Genomic DNA, 22624 nt, shown 5'->3' with positions numbered 1-22624 from the left:
TCAGTAGTGCCCATATTAAGTACCTCTTGATTCTAACTTCTGTCTTTTCAGTACATACCATTCCAAATCCTGCCCCTTATTCTATAGCTAACTGTGATTATAATTTTTCCAGTAGCATCTACTGCTCCCTCCTTCCTGGATATGTTGTGGGAAACCCCTAGGTACTTTTGTTTGAAAGCCTAACACTGTATTTCTCACACTAGGGTATACCCAAGCAGGACCTGGCAATATACTGGGGTATCCTGAAGCCCAGAGGACAAGCAAGCACAACCCCCTGGACTAAGAATTTTACTTCAGGCTTTTGTTTGTTTGTTTCTGAGAACCTCCTTGTTTTTTATTTGAAAACAGAGATGCTTTAATATTTGCAAATTCAAGATCTACACTGTTTTTATTAAAGATTTTTAAAAATTGATTTATTAGAGAGAGAGCATGAGCATGAGAAGCGGGAAGGGCAGATGGGGATAAGGAGAAGCAGACTCCCACCTGAGCAGGGAGTCCAAAGCAGGACTCGATCCCAAGACCCTGAGATCATGACCTGAGCCAAAGGCAGAGGTTTAACCAACCAAGTCACCCAGGCGCCCCTACACTAACTTTTAAGATGAAACAAGTAAGACTCCAAAGATATTTTTTACTTGCAGCAGGGCCATCTATTCCAAACCCTGGGTATAGGAGCTCTTTCTCCTTTGCAAGTAGTGTGAGGTGACCACTGGATTGTAAAATAAGTCAGCGAAGAACAGCACTCTGCCCAGCCCAGGAGCGGAGTCATAACATGGAACATGACCCCAATCTGACTATTCAAAGACAATTACAAAATTTTGTACTTGGAAATACATATATTTTAAAAATGCAAATTTTAGAGTAATATGTTTAATGATGGCATCTTTGTGGAAAATAATTACGTGTGTATGTGTGAAAACAGTCTTGAAAGACACACACTTATCAGTGGTTTCCTCTGGGGAGCAGGACTGAGAGAACATTCAATTTCTATCATTGGATATTATTTGACTTTTCCCCCAGTTATATATATATATACTACCTTTATTGAGGATGAAAAACATTTAAAGGTTAAAAAACAGCAAAAAGAAGGTGGGGGACATGGATGAAGGCTGTCAAAAGATATAAACTTGGAGATATCAGGTAAGTTGGTTCTGGGATATGATGTACAGCATGGCGACCACAGTTAACAATACTGGACTATATATTTGCAAGTTGCTAGGAGAATAGATCTTAAAAGTTCTCATCACAAGAAAAAATTATATCTATGTGAGGTGATGGATATGTTAACTAAACTTAGTGTGGTAATCATTTCACTATGTATATATGAAATATATATATATTAAATCATTGTGCTGTACACCTTGAACTTATACAACATTATATGTCAATTCTATCTCAATAAAACTGAGGGACAAACAGCAACAATAGCACCCAAAGTAATCCCAAAAACTAAAGATAAAAAAGGATCCTAGAGGGGTACCTGGGTTGGCTCAGTGGGTTAAGCCTCTGCCTTCAGCTCAGGTCATGATCTCAGGGTCCTGGGATAGAGCTCCGCATTCGGCTCTCTGCTCAGCAGGGAGCCTGCTTCCCCTCTCTCACTGCCTGCCTCTCTGCCTACTTGTGATCTCTGTCTGTCAAATAAAATCTTAAAAAAAAAAAAAAAAAGAACCTGACCCACAAATAAGTTTGGCAGTGACATTAAAAATCCAAAAAAGAACACATGAAATAAAGATTAATAATACATTTTTTCCTTAACCCACTATATCGAAAATATTATTTCAATATGAAATATAAATATTGTTAACAAAACAGTTTCTATCCCTTTTAGAAGATACAGAAAGAAGAATAGATCTGAAGGAGGAGAAGCAGGAGAGACAGAATGTTTGGTTTTAGGGTGTTAACTTAGCAATGTAGTGATGTGCCTATGGTGACCTCGCTAGTACATGACTGAACCAGAATTCTGATCCAGATCTCTTTGAGGCCAAATCTTTTCTAAAGATTCCTCTGGGGGGGGGGTGACAAAAAGAAGGGTAAAGCATGGGATGTCAAAGTGTTCCCTTGTTTTCAATCGATGAAATAACTTCACACTGACACGTGTCAAAAAACAAACCAAAAAGATAAAAATAAAAAACCCCAAGTATGTGAGGCTGTACAATTCCATCTCCAAATTAATAATTTCTTGCATTAACAGTACAGCCATAAAAAAGTGCAATCATCATTTTCAATATTTTTGAAGATAGCAAGGGATTTTTTGAAATGTTCCTAATTTTTTCAAATCTAATGTAAAACAGTACCATACCCTGCTTTATAAATATGTACACCTAGCTAGAAGTGGGACTTTCAGATACCATCAAAATTATGTTCATACTGTAGGTGAAGATATTAATTTTTAAGAATAACCTAATAGTCATAAAAAATGAATAAAAAAAGAATAACCTAATAGAAAATTACTAAGACCTTCAAATATTCTAAAGAGTCAAAAAGTGAAGGGATCCAGTCTGATTCTACATGCTAATTCAAAGATGTTTACTTGAACTAAATTTTGTTTTTTCCTCTAATATCTGCATATGCCTAGGAATACAACATCAGAAAAATGGAACTTCTTAAGGTAGGTGGCATCACAGCTCTCCTTAAGATTTGCTGTCTCAAAACACAACTGGTTGCCTTAGGAATGACTGTGATCACACACACACACAGAGGTATCTATGAATGGGAATAAATAAACAAACAAAATAATCTGTTTTCAAAGGCATGATTTTCCAAAACAGAAACAGGTAAACTGAGAAAACTCACCTGCGTAGGTTTTAAAACAAAGAAAAGAATGGTTTAAAAGTTGACCACTAGCCAGGAAGTAGTAGCCACAGTATTTCTAAAGGATGATAAAATTAGACCGTGTGTGTACAGAATGGTAGGAAATAGTCTGAGAGGTAACACTGGTGACAGTGAAATGATTTATAAACCACCAACTCTATGCCAGTTGGTACCACATTTCTCTTAAGCACTCTTGTTTCAAAAAGTTTTCTATTTTTTTTTTTTTAAATAGAGAATAGAGCAGAAGACCCTTGGTTTTCTTTCTTTCTTTCTTTCTTTTTTTTTTTTTAAGATTTATTTATTTGACAGACAAAGATCACAAGTAGGCAGAGAAACAGGCAGAGAGAGCGAAAGGAGGAAGCAGGCTCCTCACTGAGCAGAGAGCCCCATGTGGGGCTCGATCCCAGGGCCCTGGGATCATGACCTGAGCCAAAGGCAGAGGCTTCAACCCACTGAGCCACCAAGGCGCCCCGGCCTTTGGTTTTCCACAGTTAGACAAGGCAGGACAATGAAAGGGAAACTTGTTTCAATGTGACAAGCTACTGAGTTGACATGGCAACGGTATGGCTTCATTCACTTACTGTTATTAGGTAACGTATGAAATGTAGAATAAATATTGTGCCTAGTATCCATCAACTGGCGAAAGGGACAAGAATCCTGCTTGTAAGATGCAGAGTAGGCAGGCATCTAATTCTGGAAAATACTGCAATTGGGAGTTATCAGCATAAAATAATTTTATGAACTGTCTTAGTCAGCTTGGGCTGCCGTAACAAAAGATTGTAGACTGGGTGGCCTAAACAACAGAAATTATTTCGCACAGTTCTGGAGGCCAGAAAGTCTGAGATCTGGGTGACAGTGTGCTCAGGTTCTGGTAACGGCTTTGTCCCTGGCTTGCAGACAGCTGCCTTTCCACTGTGCCCTCGGCATGGCAGAGAGAAAGAACTCTCATCTCTTCCTTTCTCATAAGCACACTAGTCACACCATGAGGATCCCCCCACCCCCATGACTTCATCTAAATCTAAACATTGGTGGTTAGGGCTTCACTTGTGAACTTGGCAGGGGTACACATGAATCAGATCGTCTCTTCTTGTTCTTCATCATGCCTGATCTAACCAACTCATAATATGCTGCCAAGCTGGCATTCAAATGCTGAGAATGTGATCATTCGCTTTGAAAAAATATCATTTGTTTTCAGGGAAGCAGAACATCTCTGAAAAAAGCACAGGATGTGGATTCAGTGTAGTACTAGAGAGCTGTTAACTTCTGGGCAAGTCCCTTAGCTTCTGAGCTGGTTTCCCCGTATGTAAAACTTACTCCAAAAACATATGTAAGGATAAAATCAGATAATATCTGTGAAAGGACTCAGTAAGCTTTAAAAGACTACATATTGTTATTGATAGGTTATGAAAGCACAAAAATGTGGTACACTGATACATAGGTTTGACAGACCCTCAGAGATTAAGGTGTTAAAAGAATTAAGTTTTCAGGAAAATACAGTGAATGTATAGTTTCAAAGATCCTTTACTTAATTCCTTGATTTAAGCACACCTATTTCTTCTTAGTTCCACTATTGTCACTTTAGTTCAAAATGCCATTAGGTCTCCTGATGGGTCTTTTTTTTTTTTTTTTTTAAAGACTTCATTTATTTATCTGATATATACAGAGATAGAGCACAAGCAAGGGGAGTGGCAGGCAGAGGGAGAGGGAGAAGCAGGATCCCTGCTTAGCAGGGAGCTCGATGGGGGCTCCATCCCAGGATCCTGGGATCATGACCTGAGCCAAAATCAAGAGTCAGACGCTAAGTGACTGAACCACGTAGGTGCCTCTGGATTGCCATTGCTGTAATCAGTAACTCATAGAGAGCTAGCTGGCTCTAGCTTCTCTCCTCATCTAAACTTCTCAAAAGACTAGTATACAATTTCTTTCTTGCTATCCATTTACTCCTTAACCCCTTAAGGGATGGCTTAACCCCTATCACTGCATTAAAGCTGATCCCACTGAGGCCATCAGTCATTTCCTAATTATTGATTCCAGTGAACATATTTCAGTCCTTGTATTAGTCTGTTTGAGCTGCTATAACAAAACTACCATAACTGGGCAACTTATGAATAGCAAGCATTTTTTTCTCACATTTCTGGATGCTGGGAAGTCGAGATCATGTCACTGCAGATTCCGTGTCTGGTGAGGACCTGACTCTGTGTTCATAGATAGCCATTTTTTCACTGTGTCCTCATATGGCAGAAGGACAAGGGACATCTCTCTGGCCTCTTTTATAAGAATACAGTCCTATCCACGGGGGAATCTGCCTTCATAACATAATCACCTCCCAAAGACCCCCAACTCCAAATAATATCACATGCCAGGTTAGACTGCAACATGTGAATTTCATGGGGAAATGTAAACATTCAGACCTCTTCTCCTCTATTTGGTACTCCATGTTTTTTCTTCCTGAAACCGTGAGTTCTGTGAGTCCATACTCTTATCCTTCTCCTTGTACTCCAATCATCCTTGTCATCTCTTATTTTGAGCTCCTCTTCCCCCTTAAATGTTGCAAAGAATAAAAAAGAATCAAAAGAGCATGACACAAAGAGCCTAGAGTAGTATTTCAAGAAAGAGGGGATAAATAGATCTGTTACAGAAGAATGAACATGGATTTTGGAAGGAACTGCATCTAATCCTGTGACTTTACCACCTACTAGCTATGAGACAAATTACTTAACCCTTTCTGAGCCGGAGTTTCCTTATCCTTAGGGAAGAAATACCACTATCTGTGAAAATGTTATGAAAATTAAATGAAACGCTACATATAAAATGCCTCATATGGGCACCTTCCGCTTGCTCTACAGAACATTCTCAACAAACAGCAGCTCCCATTTCCCCACAATAGTCACTGGTAACACTGAAGAGCATCATTTCAATTAAGCAGTGACAATGATGGTAAGCTGCCTCAGGTTAAGGCATCAAGTTATGAAGTACTAAAAATAGGGAACAATAATTGAAAGAGGAAAAGGATTTGAGAGAGTTAACCTTGCCTGAAGTCTAAAAAGGATGAAGCAAGTTAAGTGCCAAGAGGAAAGTGAGCCCATGGGAGCCCTCATGTCTTACATATAATTAGCATATGTCCCCAAATTATTTGAGGTAGAGAACCCTCATTGGCCTTTAAAGGATGCAATCTGCAACAGGGATAGAAGCTGTAGGGGGCTGGACATGGAAAAGATCACAGGACAAATGAGCTACCTCATGGAAGAAAATTTTGATGGAGCTGATGCCTGATGTTTTTGATCATTTCAGCAAAGATCGAGGAAACTAAATATTTAGGAAAATTAGTTTCTAAAGCAGATTTGAATTCAAACATCTTTGGGCCTGTTAATGAATGTGAAGCACAGAGCTAGGGAATTTGTGTGTAGAAAACATTCCTTAATGGCACAATCTCTAAACCTTTCCATCTGATTCTAACTATAATAGATGTGCGAGCAAACATACTTCTCAATTTTTCCAACCCTACATGCACCAAGAATTACTCTCTTCAAACACACATTTCATTCTAATAATGAGTCTTGACATGATAGTTTTCTTAGATAAATTCAAAGTTATCTCATGGGCGGCCCAGGTGTCTCAGTCAGGTAAGGGGCTGCCTTCAGCTCGGATCATGAGCTCAGGATCCTAAGATCCAGCCTCACATCAGGCTCCCTGCTCAGTGAGAAATCTGCTCTCCCCCTCCCTCTGCTGGTTCCCCTGCTTGTGCTCTCTCGCTCATACTCTCTCTCTCAAATAAATACAATCTTAAAAAAAAAAAGATAAATTCAAAAGTATTTCAGATGGGCGGGACATGTGTGTGAAATTATCAGTTAAGTATTTTCATCTTCATATGTTGATTACAAGGAAAACCTAAGTTTCAAAGAATTTAGAACTGTGCAGAGTCACAAGGCAAGATAATGGTATAATGGAATCCAATGCTATTCTTTTTCCCAAAGCTCTCTAGTAAATACAAGAAATGCAACGTTGTCTTCAAAGGACAGTACATAGACTTCTTACCAATTGCACATTTACTGGCCACAAATCAAGGTGGAAGAATCACTGCATAGTAAAAGAAAAAAAAAAAGAAAGAAAAGAAAAGAAAGAAAGAAAGAAAAAGAAAAAAAGATGCTATGATGGTTGAAAGGGAAAAGAAAACTAGGAAAAACTTCTCATGTTTTGCTGTACAAAAAGGAAGGGAGGAAGGGAGGAAGAGGGAAGGGAGAAAGGGAGGGAGGAAGGGAAGGATGGGAGGGAGGGAGGGAGGACGGAGGAAGAGAGAGAGGGGGGAAGGGAGGGAAGGAAGGAAAGAGTGGAGGAAGGGAGGGAGGGAGGGAGGAAGGAAGGAAAGAGGAAGGGAGGGAGGAAGGGGGAGGAAAGGAAGGAAGGAAGAAAGGGAAGAAAGAAAATAGAGAACTCCTTAAAGGCAGAGAAAAAAAATCCTCCAATTACTACAGAAGGTGAAGAAGGAAGCTGTAAGTGAATTTTAGAGCAGCTTAACACAGGTAGTCTGAGAAAGACACAGGTTGGTTTCTCCACAAAATCTTCCACCCCTTGGAGATGACTGCATGCTTTCCTTAAAGGAAAGGTTTGCTCTCTGCAATGACGGGACATGGTAACCGACTTTATTATAGGAAAATCAATTTTTAAAAAAAATATTTATTTATTTATTTGACAGACAGGAATCACAAGTAGGCAGAGAGGCAGAGAGAGAGGAAGGGAAAGCAGGCTCCCCGCTGAGCAGAGAGCCTGATGTGGGGCTCGATCCCAGGACCTTGAGATCATGACCTGAGCCGAAGGCAGAGGCTTTAACCCACTGAGCCACCCAGGCACCCCTAGGAAATTAATTTTGACAAACATCTGAATTAAGCTTAGTAGACAAGGCCACCATCTGGAGTTGAGCTGGCTGTGCACTGCACAACTGCAGCACAACATTCACAGACTGAAATATGAGAGACACCCTGTGGACTTAGGCGTAGCAGCAGCCCTGACGGCAGGGATGTATTAAAAACAATTGGAGCTCCAAGAGGGCAGGGGTTTTTCTGCTTCATTGACAGTATCCCCAGCACAAAGAACAGGGCCTTGTGCTTCGGATCATCAATTAAAATGTGCTGCACTATGAATGCACTTATGAATAAAAGAAAAAGGGAAAATGGAAGTTTGAGAGCAGAGGGGAAGTATAGGTTAGAGAAGGATTTCTTACAACTGGAAGAAACTGACCAAGTAAAAAATCCAGAACCTTGGAATGTAATTCCTGCCTGTCACAAAGGAGGACAAAGATGAGAAGACAGAACCAGTTTTGTCAAGTTTTCTTTTGCTCTGGCATGGACTTATTAAGAGTCAAGCAAAAGTTATATAATAAAGAAGGGTAGAAAGACCATGTTAGCGTAGATGGGAAATTTTCTTCTTAGTTAACAGGCTAAGTATATCAAGAAAAGTTCACTCAATTACTTTTTTTCTAGCAAAAGTATCTACATGTCCATTCCCACACAGGGAGGAAGAAGTCCAAAGAAAAGAGGATTTTCATTATAAAATGAACCCCCCAAATAAATTCTTGAACACACAATCAAGTAATAGAAACAATGCGGAAGTGATTTCTAAATTATTATATGCTACCACAGTGTTAGCTATTTTTATTATCCAAGTAATAGAAACAGAGTTCATAAAGATTAACCAATTAATGTCTACTGACCATATCCTGAACTTTAGCATGCATGATATACACAAAATATGTAACATTTTATTCCTTGTGTATACTTGATTTTCATTCTGTTCTATTTATCAGGTTTCAACTAGACCTAAAGTTCTGTTTCCTTAAAATGAAAACCCTCAACATCGCCTTTATATGATCCCATAAATAAACATATAGAATTTCTAAGGACAAGGGCTATAGCTGTTTCTGTAGCATTCTTTTTTTTTTTATTTTTTTATTTTTTTTTATTTTTAGAGAGAGAACACGTGCGCATGGGGATGGGATAGAGGGAAAGGGAGAGAGGGAGAAAGAATTTCAAGCAGACTCCCTGCTGAGCACAGAGCCTGATGTGGGGCTAGATCTCACGGCCCTGAGATTGTGACCTGAGTGGAAACCAAGAGTCAGATGCTCCACCCACTGAGCCACCCAGACTCCACGCTGTGGAGTTGCTTTACACATTCAGAGCATTAAAAATTCCAGCTACAAAAATTTATTTGAAGAGCACTGATGCTTCTCTACCTCCTACTACGAGTCCTCTGATGACACAGCACAAACAATTCTTCTCACCAAGGAAATCTGCTAAAGTTGCTCTAAATTCTGAGCAATACAAAGGTACTTACTGACCCATATTTCTTCTGTTCACAATCTGTTTTCTGCCATGGGTTTTGGCACATACCATCTGTAACTTCCATTAAAACAACAGAAACCAAACAAAACAAGAACATACAGCTCTTCCTTGTGTAAACAAATCTATAGTTGGCTTCTCTGGGAGGAACCACTCCTACTCATGGCCACCTGATGTTTATCAGGATATACCAGTAGAGAGCTGTGAAAAATAAAGAGTGGGAAGTTCCCTGTAACCAAAACAAAAAATGTTACAGAAACTTATGTGATCCTTAGCAATACTTGTCTCCTATCTACTGTACATTTAGGTTATAGAACCTACCAGATAAAGACAACAGGTATGTATTCTCTTCATGTGGCAATGTGATGTATCAAGTCAATAAAGCTTTATTTATTTAAAAAAAATTTTTTTTATTTATTTGACAAAGAGAGATCACAAGTGGGCAGAGAGGCAAGCAAAGAGAGAGAGAGGAGGAAGCAGGCTCCCTGTGGAGCAGAGAGCCCGATGTGGGACTCGATCCCAGGACCCTGAGATCATGACCTGAGCTGAAGGCAGAGGCTTAACCCACTGAGCCACCCAGGTGCCCCCCTAAAGCTTTATTTTTGTATGGGTAATAAATCCAAATGGTTCCAAATCCAAAAGAAACCAAAGGCTATTTACTGAAAAGTGTCCCTCCCACCCTATCCTCTAGCCACCTAGCTCCTCTCCCAAGTGGCCAACAACACTCTCCGCCTCTTGGGGCGCCTTCTCAAGAGACATGAACAAGCAAGTGTGTATGTGTTTTCTTTCCCCTTCTCTGCACAGTTGGTGGCATAATGTATACTACTTCTAGGTAGACTCTTAAGGGCTTCTCCCACGATGCCCAGTATCCCACAAGGATAGGGGAATAGGCTTCTTCTTGCATGTTGTTATTGCTGTTGTTGCGTTAATAGAACAAAAGCAGCTTCCTGAAGTGCTATATCATGAAGGAGTCTGAGGCCAGCAGGCTTAGAAAGTATGTTATGAATGTTTTGTAATACCTGCGACAGCCATTGATTCCTGTTCTGTGTCATACTTTATCTTCTACATGCTCCTACTGTTAGAACTACCACCCTTTATTATGTTTGGGACTCTTTTATTGGGACTTTTAAAATTCTCTTTTATGTATATAAGGTAAGGTGCTTACCCAGCCCAGGGCCTAGCAAGTAACAGCATTTAATTATTGATTTAGTAAAATATTAGTATGTCATTAGTAAATAATAGTAAAATATTAGTATGTTATTAGTAAACATTTATTTACTGAGTGAATCCCACAGCAAAATTCCCAATGTTTGGGGAGAATAAGAGAGCTTTTCATATTTATAAATGAGCTACTTCCCTCCATGCAAAGACAAATTTGATCAACCCTGGAACTGTAGAGGTACAATGATGGTGTCTTTGAAACATACATGGCAGTGTTTTCCCTGTCCCTGTCAGAATTTATAGCAGGGCCCTCTGGCACTCAACCTGCTTGAGAAAAAAATACATCTACAGAACTTTACACAGGATTCTATGTGCATAATCACTTGGTTTCCAATCACTGCCATCTACCGAGAAAATGGTTGTATAACACGTGATTTCTGAAACAAAGGTGAGGTGGGGAAGGAGTTTAGGTGATGGTGAAATAAAACTGAATGGAAACATCATGAGTGAGAAAGAAAGTTTGTGATTATTTTTTTAAAAAATCCAGGGAACGAGAAAAATTAACTAAGAACATTTCAACTAAACCTTACTCATTTGAGACTCTATCTGCTAATCATTCTCAAACTTCCATTTTCCATATAAGTACTGCCATCTACAATACATGTAGGAATCATGGTATTTTTTTTTAAAGATTTTATTTATTTTATTTGACAGAGAGAGATATCACAAGTAGGCAGAGAGGCAGGCAGAGACAGAGGGGGAAGCAGGCTCCCTGCTGAGCAGAGAGCCCGATGCGGGGCTCGATCCCAGGACCCTGAGATCATGACCTGAGCCGAAGGCAGCGGCTTAATCCACTGAGCCACCCAGGGGCCCCAGGAATCATGGTATTTTTTAGGGGGGGGAATAACTGAAATGAAAAGCCTGGCACACTACATGCTAATGTCTTCACGCCCTTTAAATACATGCATTTATCAAAGTTACATGGTATGCTATCTCTTTATCACATATTTTGAAAGGTAATAATACTTAATGGGCTGCTTATTATCTTTTAAAAATATTGTAAAGCTAGAGCTTATGATTTTAAGTCTTCGAAGTCTATATTATATAAACTCTTAATAATGAAGAAAAAGAAATAGTTTATAATTTTGAATCAGAATTTTAAGAAATATTTTAAATATGCCCAAATTCTTTTTTTTTTCCCCCATTTTGCTGTAAGATACACATTGGGACTTTCCAAGGAAAAGTAAAGAGAGTCCCTTTTTTTTTTTTTTAAGATTTTATTTATTTATTTGACAGATGGAGATCACAGAGAAGGAGGCAGAGAGAGAGGAGGAAGCAGACTCCCTGCTGAGCAGAGAGCCCAAGGGGCTCAATCCCAGGACCCTGGGATCACGACCTGAGCTGAAGGCAGAGGCTTTAACCCACTGAGCCACCCAGGCGCCCCAAGAGTCCCTTTTTTGAAGTGAAAAGAGTCTCTTAATTTTGGTGGGATTCCTCTCTGCTGATCTGTGGGTTAACCTAGAGACGGACAGGATGGAAAAGGAGGAAGAACATCAAAAATGAACCAACTGACTCAGGTTTATAGGTTTAAGCTGGAAAAGCCTGAATGGAGTTATCCGAAAACACAGGTGATCTTCCTGCTCCCAAGAGAATATTATACCAATATGTTGTACTGTCACAATATAGCTTTTAAGATAAATAAATGGAATCCATTAAAGCTGTTTTTTTAGAATTAAAAAGAAGAAATTTGATTTTGGAGATAATTGAAGATAACCAATAAGATTAAGAGCAGTGAAAATTTTTCTGGGTTGTTTAGCCAACTATTGTCAACTGCGTGTTAAATTTCATCTTTCTTTTCAAATCTCATCCTATGAAGGATATGGCAAGGGTTTTTTTTTTTTAATTCTTAAATTTTTTAAAAGGTTTGTTTATTTATTTTAGAGAGCAGGGGTGAGAGAGTGCACCCCCATGTGAGTGGTGGGAGGGCAGAGGGAGAGAATCTTGAGACCAACTCCCCGCTGAGGGCGAGCTAGATGTAGGGCTCCATCTCAGGACCTATGAGATCATGACCTGAGCCCAAACCAGGCACCCTGTGACATGAAAACAGGAAAATTTGAAAATAGGAGATTTGAAAATAGGAGAAAAGGTGATATTTAGTACTCCCCCCCACATTTCACCTTCCAGCTCCGAAGTACTACTTTGCTACCTGGTGCTATTTGAGCAATGCTGTCTGAATCAGCCCTTCTTCTTTCCCACACCCTCAACTCTAGTTACCAAAATCTAACTAAAAAAAAAAAAAAAAAAAAAAAAGAACCAATTAAATGGTGATGTCTATCCATAAAGTATTCTTTGATTCCTCCTTACCTAGGAGTAGTTTTCCTTAGCCTAGAAATGTTTTTTAGCTTTTTTCTTAAATACTTCTTAGAGCCCCTATAAATATTCTACAGATTAAAAATTTGAGTATTTACAAGATTTGCAAGATCATAAAGTCCTTGACAAGGAGAGAATGGCATCTCGTTCATCTCTGCATCTTCCACAATGTCTCGCCCTGTGCCGGGCACTGGAAAGGAAGTCAATAAAGATTTCATGAATAATACATGTTTACATTTGAAAGTTTACGTGGCTCACAGTAAACCAAGTAATTCTTTTGAAAAATATCATGGCACAAAGATCTACTACAGAAGGGTTTTCATTAAATATTTCTTGGTATAGGGTGCCTGGGTGACTCAATTGGTTAAGCATCTGCCTTTAGCTCAGGTCATGATCTCAGAGTTCTGGGATCAAGCCCCACCTGGAGCCCCATGTTGCACTGGACTCCCTGCTCAGCAGGGAGTCTGCTTCTCCCTCTGTACCACCCCCATTCGTGCTCTCTCCCACTCTTTGTCTCTAATAAAGAAATACAATCTTTATTTATTTATTTTTAAAGATTGTATTTATTTATTCGACAGACAGAGATCACAAGTAGGCAGAGAAGCAGGCAGAGAGAGAGGAGGAAGCAGGCTCCCTGCTGAGCAAAGGGCCTGATGCGGGGCTCGATCCCAGAACCCTGAGATCATGACCTGAGCCGAAGGCAGAGGCTTCAACCCACTGAGGCACCCCAATAAATACAATCTTTAAAAAAATATTTCTTGGACAAGGGAAGCTAGGATCTATGGCAACTACAATAAAATACACACACTTAAGCTCATGTTTTTATGAGTAAAAATTAATGTCTTTAAGTCACCAGCAGCCTAGTGACAATTTTATAACTTGTCAGAGCTTTGATCAGACTAGGGGCATGTGATTTTACAGCTCTTTTTTCTTTTTTTTTAAAGATTTTATTTATGAGCGAGAGAGAGAAATTGTGATTTTTACAAGCTTTTTTTTTTTTTAAGATTTTTATTTATGAGAGAGAGACACACACACATACACACACACCATGTGAACACAAGCAGGGGAGAAGGGCAGAGGGAGAGGGAGAAGCAGACTCCCTGCTGAGCAGAGAGCCCCGATGTGGGGTTCAATCCCAGGACCCCGGCATCACGACCTGAACTAAAGACAGACACTCAACTGACTATGTCATTTAGGCGCCCCAAGGAGCTAAAACTTCCAAAGCTCTTTTTTAATCATTAGTTTATTGATTAGACAGACTGTACTATTGCCAGGGAGATGTCACAACTACCAAAAATGGAACCATAACAAATTTTAAAGCATAGGGGGAAGAAAGGGGAAGAAAGGCAGGCATTAGAATCCTTAGCCTTATGTTTACGGATTTAGATTCTTGGGGCTCCCTTCCACTACGGTAGAAAAATGCCCTACCAAGGTATTCAAGTATTCAAGCCCTCCACAGATTTATTCAAAGTTCCTAATAAGTTTATGTATGTGATAGGTCATACCATATGAAATTAACTACAGCAGAGTTTCCTTTAAAGCAATTAAGAGTGATATATTCAGAAGAGAACACAGAATCCATGTGGACACATGGAAATAATTAATTTCTGATACTAGTAAAACCAATATGAAGATTAAATGTGAACATGGACAGAAAGAAATAATTAACAGGCAAATTATAATTAAGCTAAAAGAGAAAGAGATAAAAGGCCATCATTAGTCTAACTCTGGAAACAATCAAGAAAGTTCCCACAATCCCACAACATATCACAACCACCCAAAAAGGAGCATGTGGTCAAAGATAGACAAACAAGAGCCAGATACTAACCATGTAATTTGAAAGTTGGGAAATGAGGGGAGAACGAAAGAGACAATAATTAACAGAGAGGGAACATTATTATAATTAGGCAGCTTTTGAGAAAGTTGTAACTATGAAGGTCAAAGTACTACACATCTGCACATCTGATAAAGTTCTTAATTAAAGTTGTTGTTTTGTTGTATTAATAATGTTTCATGCTCATTAGGTATTTTCTCATATAGGCTGTAACATTTTTCTCCACTGGAACTTCAAAAAGAAAATAAATTGAAGAGAATGTGGTGTTTAGAGCATTGGCTCAAGCCAGACTTCTTGAATTCAAATTCTAGCTCTCGCTTACTAATTTAGTGACCTTAGGGATGTCACTTGACCTCTCTAAGCTTCAGTTTCCTCCTTTGAAAAATGGGAACTAATTTTAAGTAGGAGGATTTATCTGTTATGAGGATTAAATGATTAATTTAGTAGATTCATTTATCATTTATAAAACACTCTGGAACTGCATCCCAGAGTAAGTGCTATATGAATGTGTGCTAAATAAAATCTGTCCTCAATATTTCAGCTGTTCAGCTGACTTAAAAAGTTTGGCCCCCATGATTAAGAAGGTCTCCAGATGTACATATTATGATAACACTAGGTGTAACCTGAAAAAAGGTGTTCTAATTTTGAGGAGCCCTGCTTTGACTTTATTGTCTATCCTTCATTTTCTCCTATGTGAAATCCTACAGAAGGGTTTTCATTAAATATTTCTTGGTATAGGGTGCCTGGGTGACTCAATTGGTTAAGCATCTTCCTTGAGCTCAGGTCATTTCTGTAGAAATCCTATGATTTCTAACTCTGTTTCTATAATTTTAGTTAAAAGATGGCTACCCAGGAAATAGCATACCTCTTGTTCAGGGTTCTTAAGTGCACTGCCTTCAATTCTGCCATGCCTCTAAAGAAACTTAAGGGGATACACACAGACATACAGACACACACACACACACACACACACACACAGGGGAGGCCAGGAGGGATATATAGAGAGAGGATATAAGAAGATATATACCACTTCCTTTATTAGACATATGACAGTACACATTAAAGCTGATGATAGGGTGAGGTCTGAAGTCTCAGTAAGATCATGTAAAATCAAGACAAGCTTCCACAGAGGTGCTGGTATGCTACCTAAAGAAGAATCTAGTAGAGACTTCCGATAATTTATCAGTGAAAAATCAAGTAGAGGGAGAGCAAAGCTAATGGCCTTATTCCTAATAACAATCTCTAGAACACAGATAATAAGAAAAGGAGAACCTAGAAGATTAACACAAGGAGGCAAGTGTCACTGAGACTCATGACACTGGAAAGGTATGTTCTATTCTAATGATGCTGTTGCGGTCAATGAACACTGATGCTTTCCTAATACAGATCACAAAACAGATAGAGACACAATATACAGTAGTAACGGGAAATGTCACCTCTCCCAGCATGGGTGAGAGGTTTCATTCTGGTAAAAGTAGAGCACCTGATAAGTTGATATCATGAGAATTTCATTTCTCAGAAAGTAGAGGAAACAACAAAGAGAACTGCTATTCAGGACTATAAAGACCAAGGAGGAGGAAAGTGTAGATGATGTAGAAGTGACAAGAGCTTTAAAAGAAGTGATGGTCCTCACTGGTTTGGATTCTGTAACAGCAAAGGAAGGAAACCTTTTGCATGGGAGGACCCTAGACCCTAAAAGAGTACATTTCAAAGTGTTCAGACACAGGGTGGGGTAATCCCAAGCTAGAAACTCTAAAAGGGAGTGTAATTTAAGGCAAGTGGAAGGTACAGCTTTAAAAACAAAATTGTAATATTACTGATTCCAATGAAGAAAAAAGGAGAGAAGCAACTAAAGAAAAACAAACAAACAAATAACAGGTAGAGATGCACTTACGAAAGGATGAATACAAAAGTGGTGCAGTCTCACCACAATAGTATCGGGAAAGTTAATGCCCAGAAGGAGGTAAATATTTCTTTTCCTATCCCCATGACCTTTTTGTTTCTTACCCCCTTCTCTTAAAGGTCAGAACTGCTGGTTACATTCTACCTGGGAGTAAGGAGGCCAAAGAATTAGAACCTTAGCCTGGGAAAAGAACTTGAGAGTCTAAAATGGGGAAAAGAAAATAAATGCTAGGGATCTGGCAGTGTCCAAAGTAAGTTATTTTATGGCTGACAGAGTGGTCATAGCTTGGACTGAGGATGCCAGATGATCTACAGAAATTAGGGAGACAGCAAGCTCCATCAGCAGATCTGGGTGGTGTGCCCATACTTCTCATATTTCTTGTGAGTTCTCCCTCGGGTAATTGTTATTTTGAACTTTTTGTTGCTTTTCCCGAATATGCTCTTTGTTTTTTGAGTTCTGCTCTGAAGTTCCTCCAAATCTATAGTACTGTTAGATATATGCCCATTTTTCCATTCTTTCCAAAGACTAGAGTTTGGGCCTAATGAATACTGAATAATGTCTCTAAATATGCCAGCTGTTTCTTGGTAAACATCATTTGTTTTCCTCCATGGATGTCTCTGGTGCTTGTCTTGTCTATGGTGAGAGCCCCTGAGTCTGGCATCCTTTAATCTCTGCTGTTCATATATTCATTTCCAGTGACTATTATAATTTGTAAGTTATAGACAACAAAACTAAATGTTCAAAGTTATATTCAACTTGGAAATGCTGGACAAAGGACTGAATGAGAAAAGAAAAGAAAAGAAAAAATAAAGACAAGGGAAGTGACTAAAAAAAAATAATTACTCCAAATTAGTTCATTTTTCTAGGCATGAAATTTCTTCTAAGACACCAAGAAATTTACATATATTATCATGCAACCATTACTGATTATCTCTAGAGAAGGAAGAATAAAAGTCTGGAGATAAACAAAGATGACTGATTTTCAAAAATGAAGTAAATATGAACCTTAAATACCAGAACATCAGCTTAGGAGAGGAGCAAGACCCAGAAAGGCCAGAACAGTAACATGACCAAGGTCATGCCACACGAGTGGTTAATTGGACACTGCCTCCTGGACCTTCAGGAGAGCATGCTTGCATGTGTGTGCAGAGAGACACACTGAAATCATAGTAGGGTAGGATTCTGTCACTGCTGTTGTGAAATGTCTCAAACCACATCTGTGTCTTTACATCCTCCGGGGTGAAAGTCCCAGGAGGGAAAGTCCACCTGGCTAAGCATGGAATGTGTGCGTCTGTTTTAGTTATAGGCCTGGGACCAGAATGAGGTGACTAAAACCCTTACACTGGGCACAATATTTAAGGGGGCACCAAAAACCTCACTGGACAAGATAAACAGTATTTTAATGCAGCATTTTACAAAATCAAAATTAATGTACAAAAATCCATGATGAAAAAAAATTACAATTTAAAGAAAGACAGGTTCAAAAATAGCACCATGCCAAACCATACTGGTGCCTGAGACAAAAGGGAAAAATCAATAATGGTGATCCTGCTTTTCTTTAAAATTTTGGTATTTTGTTAATCATGAATTTTTTTTTTTAAGTTTATTTATTTATTTAAGTCATCTCTACACCTAATGCAGGGCTTGAACTTACAACCTTGAGATCAAGAGCTGCATGCTCTTCTGACCAAGTCAGCCAGGTACCGCCATCATGAATCTTTTACATAATTGTGATTTTTAAAATACTGCATTAAATTTTTATCCTTATTAATTACTCAATTTTTTTGGCATCCCCTTAAATGTTGCAGCTGAGGTGAGTGTCTCATTCTTAGGCGGCCTCAGGCCTCTCCCTTGGTGCCAGGGAGCAACCTGAGGGACTGTCTGGAGCCATCTTTGATTTCCTCTATGGGAAGATCAGCTCTAAAACAGGAAGTGAGTGTGGGAGGCTCCTTCTGCCTGACACAAATCTGTTCCTCCTCCTTCCCTTTATCTCTGTCATCAGGTCTCAGTTTAATTATCACTGCTTCATTACTGATTTAGGCATTCCTCTGTGTTCCCTTAGCATTCTATACTTACGCTTACCAAATACTTACCACTGTTTTGCAATTTATTTGTTTACATCCTCCCCTAAACTATAGTCTTAGGTGACATGGATTCTGCAATATTCATCCTTGCATCACTCTAATACTTAACAGAGTTCCCAACACATATTAGGTCTTCAATAAATATTTTCTGAATGCATGCATGGAAGCATTATCATAGGGGAGAGTAAATGAAATTAAATGTTGATTCCAGAAAAGATGACTCAGGGAAATATACATAGTTGTCCTCATCTATCTGAATGGCTGCCATGAGGAAGAAGGTTGAGATTGTTGTTTCTCAAACTTTTGTCCATTCCCCATCCTCCTGGAGGAAGTTCACTACATTTCCATCACAACTGGCTCACAGTAATTATTAGCATTTTTTTTTTTTTTTGGAGGGTGGTGGCACACCACCGTAGTACAAATGTGGTAGTACAAATGCTGAAAGGACCTCATACCCATAGAAGACTATCAGAATGATGGAGAAGCAGTACATGAGTTATGCTCCTCAGCCTGAGAATCATGGGATAAGTTTTACTTATCCCATAAAGCTTTGTAGGAGATCTAGAACCCACTGTCAGATATTGTCCCAGGACAGGTTTTGGCCTCACAGAAAGAACAATTTCTAACCTTTAGAACTGTTCACAAACAAGATGGGTGGAGATGAGAAATGATGAATGTGCCATGACCATGAATCCAATGACTCCTTATCAAGGTGTTACAGAGTAAACCTGGCAGGAAATAGACGGAGACTGGGGTGTGAATTTTGAATAGTGAACCTCAAAAAGATATATCCATGTCCTAGTGTCGGAACCTGTGAATGTGAGCTTGTTTGAGGAAAGGGTCTTTTAAGATGTAATCAAGTTAAAAGATCTCCACAAAGATGAGATCATCCTGGATTACCCAGTTGAGTTCTAAATCCGATGACTTTATAAAAGACAGAAGGAGAGAGGCCAGGAGACACAGAGAAAGCAGCTTGGATATGGAGGCAGGGAATTTAAACAAGCAGATTTGTGACTTCAAAATCGCAGAATCTGTACTTCTAGGCATTTCCTGCTTAGTGGGAAGAAAAAAAACAACAACAAAACAAAACAGAAAAACAGAGTCCACATGGAATGCTACCACTTAGGAAAGCTTTTCTGCAATGTTTCCAGAAACTGTTCTCAGAAACTGACACTTCTACTCTTGGGGCAATGAAGAAGAAGATATGTACTTAGATATAATCAAGCTGGCATACTGAAATTACCAATAAATTAACTGGTGATATTGAAAAGTTCACAATACCAACCTCTTTCTAACAAATACATGAAGCTATGTCTAACATGTAGAATGCCATGAGATGTGGACTACATCCAAATGTCATGCATGGTCACTTAGGGAATGGTAGCTAATCCAAATTATGCAGGTAAAGAGCAAAGCCACTCTTCTGAATGGCTACCAAACACTTTTCAAGTACTCAGTGTCTAAACAATGTCACATGTACGCCACTAACTTTCATAAATGCCATATGCCCCTTTGTCTCCACAGACCCATCTCACTCTACCCATAACTTGCTATTTATTTACAAGGGCTTAAAAAAATCTGTGGGTACTTCATATGCTTTTAAAGAAATGGGAATACCCACTAAGAATGACATTCCAATTTCAAGCTTTTGGGATTGTTAATTAAAAAGGGGGATAGAACAACTAAGACAAAGGAATAAGTCTTAACTATATGTCACTAGCATTTTTTTTTTACACTTCTAAATTGTTTTCAGAAGACCAAATACTTTTTAAAAGGGAATATTTTCCCACTTCCAAATTCAAGTTTTATTTGGAATCACAAAACCATTTTATTAAACAGCCTAGTGTATGATAGAATAGGGTTACACACAGATAACTAACAAGTAGCAGATCCAAACCCAGATACCTTTGCTCCTGAGCTCTTAACCAGCCAGTCATAGTATCTCCTAAGTTATTATCCTATTAGTGTTAATAGGCTATCCTGAGTTTGTTCACCAGTTTCTAAATTTATTTAGTAGTTCAAAATATTTAATGTAAGTGTACTATGTGAGAATTTAACGAACTACAAAGGAGAAAAATACAGGGAACTGCAAGGATTTGAGTGACATGTAGGGAAGAAAAGACATGTACTATAACCTAATATAAAGTATTATATAAAGAGAGGCAAGTGCTACAAGACAAATAGAGACAAAATGCTAGAGGAATTCTCAGGAGAAAGAGACAGTTTTTAGCCTGAAATTAGAGTAGTGGAATCTGGGAAAATTTCTGAGATGTGCCTATATGACACCTCATGGTCAACTCACTAGAGGAGATAAATAATGGAATGGTGATGATGATACAACATCACCTATTAATAGAGCATTTACAATGCGGTCAACGTTTAAAATGCATTTTTAAAATTAATTCTCACTAAAATCCAATGGGTAGGTATTTGTCCCCCTTCTAAAGATGAAGTAACCAGAGAGATATAAGGTTATTTGATTAATAATAAATGATAGCTCATGGGTAGATCACATAATGCCAAAATGTATGCTTTGAATAATAAGAGGGATGCTTCTCAAAAAAGGTAGTAAAGAACACATGGTTGGGATAGGAATTTACATCTTGGAAGGAGGATGGTTGGTTTGTCTTTGTCAAATCCAGGATTCTTAACTGGGAGATGATTTTGCAGCCATGACACCTGGCAAGGTCCAGAGACCTTTTTGTTTTTCACAAAGAGGGCAGGGAGTACTACTGGTATCTCCATGGGTGGAGGCCTGGGATCCTGCTAAACATGAACAATGAACAACACAACACAACACCCAAACAAAGAATTATCTGGCCTAAAATGTCAATAGTGTTACGGTTAAGAAACCCTGGGCTGTGCTATCTGGTCTCAACACTCCTGGTTAAGATAGAACCAGGAATGTTATACTTCACAGAGTAAGTCAGAAAGGAGCAGAGGAAAAGGAGAACCAAGCAGGAAAAAAAATGAAGAAACTGTAGCTTGAAGCTAATTAGAACGAGAAACATTAAGAAAGAAAGTAACAAAAAAGAGGGGGGTGCCTGGCTCAATCAGTTAAGTACCAGACTCTTGGTTTGGCCTCAGGTCATCACCGCAGCTTGTGGGACTGATTCCAGCTCAGTGGGGACTCTGCTCGAAGATTCTCTCCCTCTGCCCCACTCCTCGCTGGCACACATGCTGTCTCTAAAACAAATAAATAAACCTTAGGAAAAAGAAAAAAAAGAAAATGAAAAAAGAACAGCCATTCATACAGCTTCTGACACAGGGAAAGAACGAAGGACAGAGAACAAAGGAAAGGCAAAGCAAATGAAAGCCTTGCTCAGAATTAAAAGAGAACAGGGGAATCCTGAAGGAGGCTACATGGAAGAACTTGAAGTTACATCACTCTACTGAAACACAGTGACATGCATGTGCACAGAAAGGTCTTTTTATTTATTTATTTTTTATTTATTCATTTGAGAGAGAGACAGAGGCAGCGCACAGCAGGGGGAGAGGCAGACGTAGAAGCAGACTCCCTGCAGAGCACGGAGCCAGATGTGGGGCTTGATCCCAAGATTCTGAGATCATGACTGGAGCTGAAGGCAGACATTTAACCGACTGAGCCGCCCTGGCACCCCCAGAAAGGTCTTTTTAACACAAAGTAAATCTATCAAATTATATCAAGGTATTTTGGTGAGTTTTAATCTCAGAGACCCTGGATCTAGGCCACCCACCCCCCCCGCTCCGGGGCAGGTTCCCAGCTTGTGCACACTTTCTTTCTCTCTCTGGAATAAAAAACAAATCTTTTTTTAAAAAAATGTAGTAATTTACCTCTAAATTAAATTACCAACCTGGCTTTCTGGACCAAGATCTGATTTCCTAAGAATGAATTTAGGAAGGGGCAAATTTTCCAAAGAAAGCAAAGAAAATAAAATAGATTGGGCCACTTAAAAACTTAAAGCTTGGGAAAATATTTGCAATAAATATAAGAAGGTCCAATATATCTACTTTACAAAGAATGTTTACAAACAAAATAAATATTAATCCCAATAGGAAAAAGCATAAACCTATAAACTTACAGAAATGACATGAATTCACAAAAGAAATAAAAACTGTTAACAAACATATGAAAACCATCAGCCTCATTATT

At 38.9% G+C, this 22624-nt stretch overlaps 1 protein-coding gene across 2 annotated transcripts in view; it reads right to left on the bottom strand.

Annotated features, from left to right (window-relative positions):
- PRORP (protein only RNase P catalytic subunit) overlaps positions 1-22624 on the bottom strand; it is a 140395-nt gene that overhangs the window by 24016 nt on the left and 93755 nt on the right. Inside the window, exon 6 of one of the 2 annotated variants that reach the window (XM_059373073.1) lies at positions 5220-5348. The exons of the other annotated variant lie outside the window; for it this stretch is intronic. Within the exon in view, the coding sequence (XP_059229056.1) occupies positions 5220-5348 (129 nt within the window). The remainder of the gene's footprint in view (positions 1-5219; positions 5349-22624) is intronic. 2 annotated transcript variants of the gene reach the window in all.

This window comes from Mustela nigripes, chromosome 13, assembly GCF_022355385.1.
Source record: "Mustela nigripes isolate SB6536 chromosome 13, MUSNIG.SB6536, whole genome shotgun sequence".
Taxonomy (NCBI): Eukaryota; Metazoa; Chordata; class Mammalia; order Carnivora; family Mustelidae; genus Mustela; species Mustela nigripes.
The sequence above is the reverse complement of the archived record's forward strand: the minus strand, read 5'-3'. Positions and strand labels throughout refer to the sequence as shown.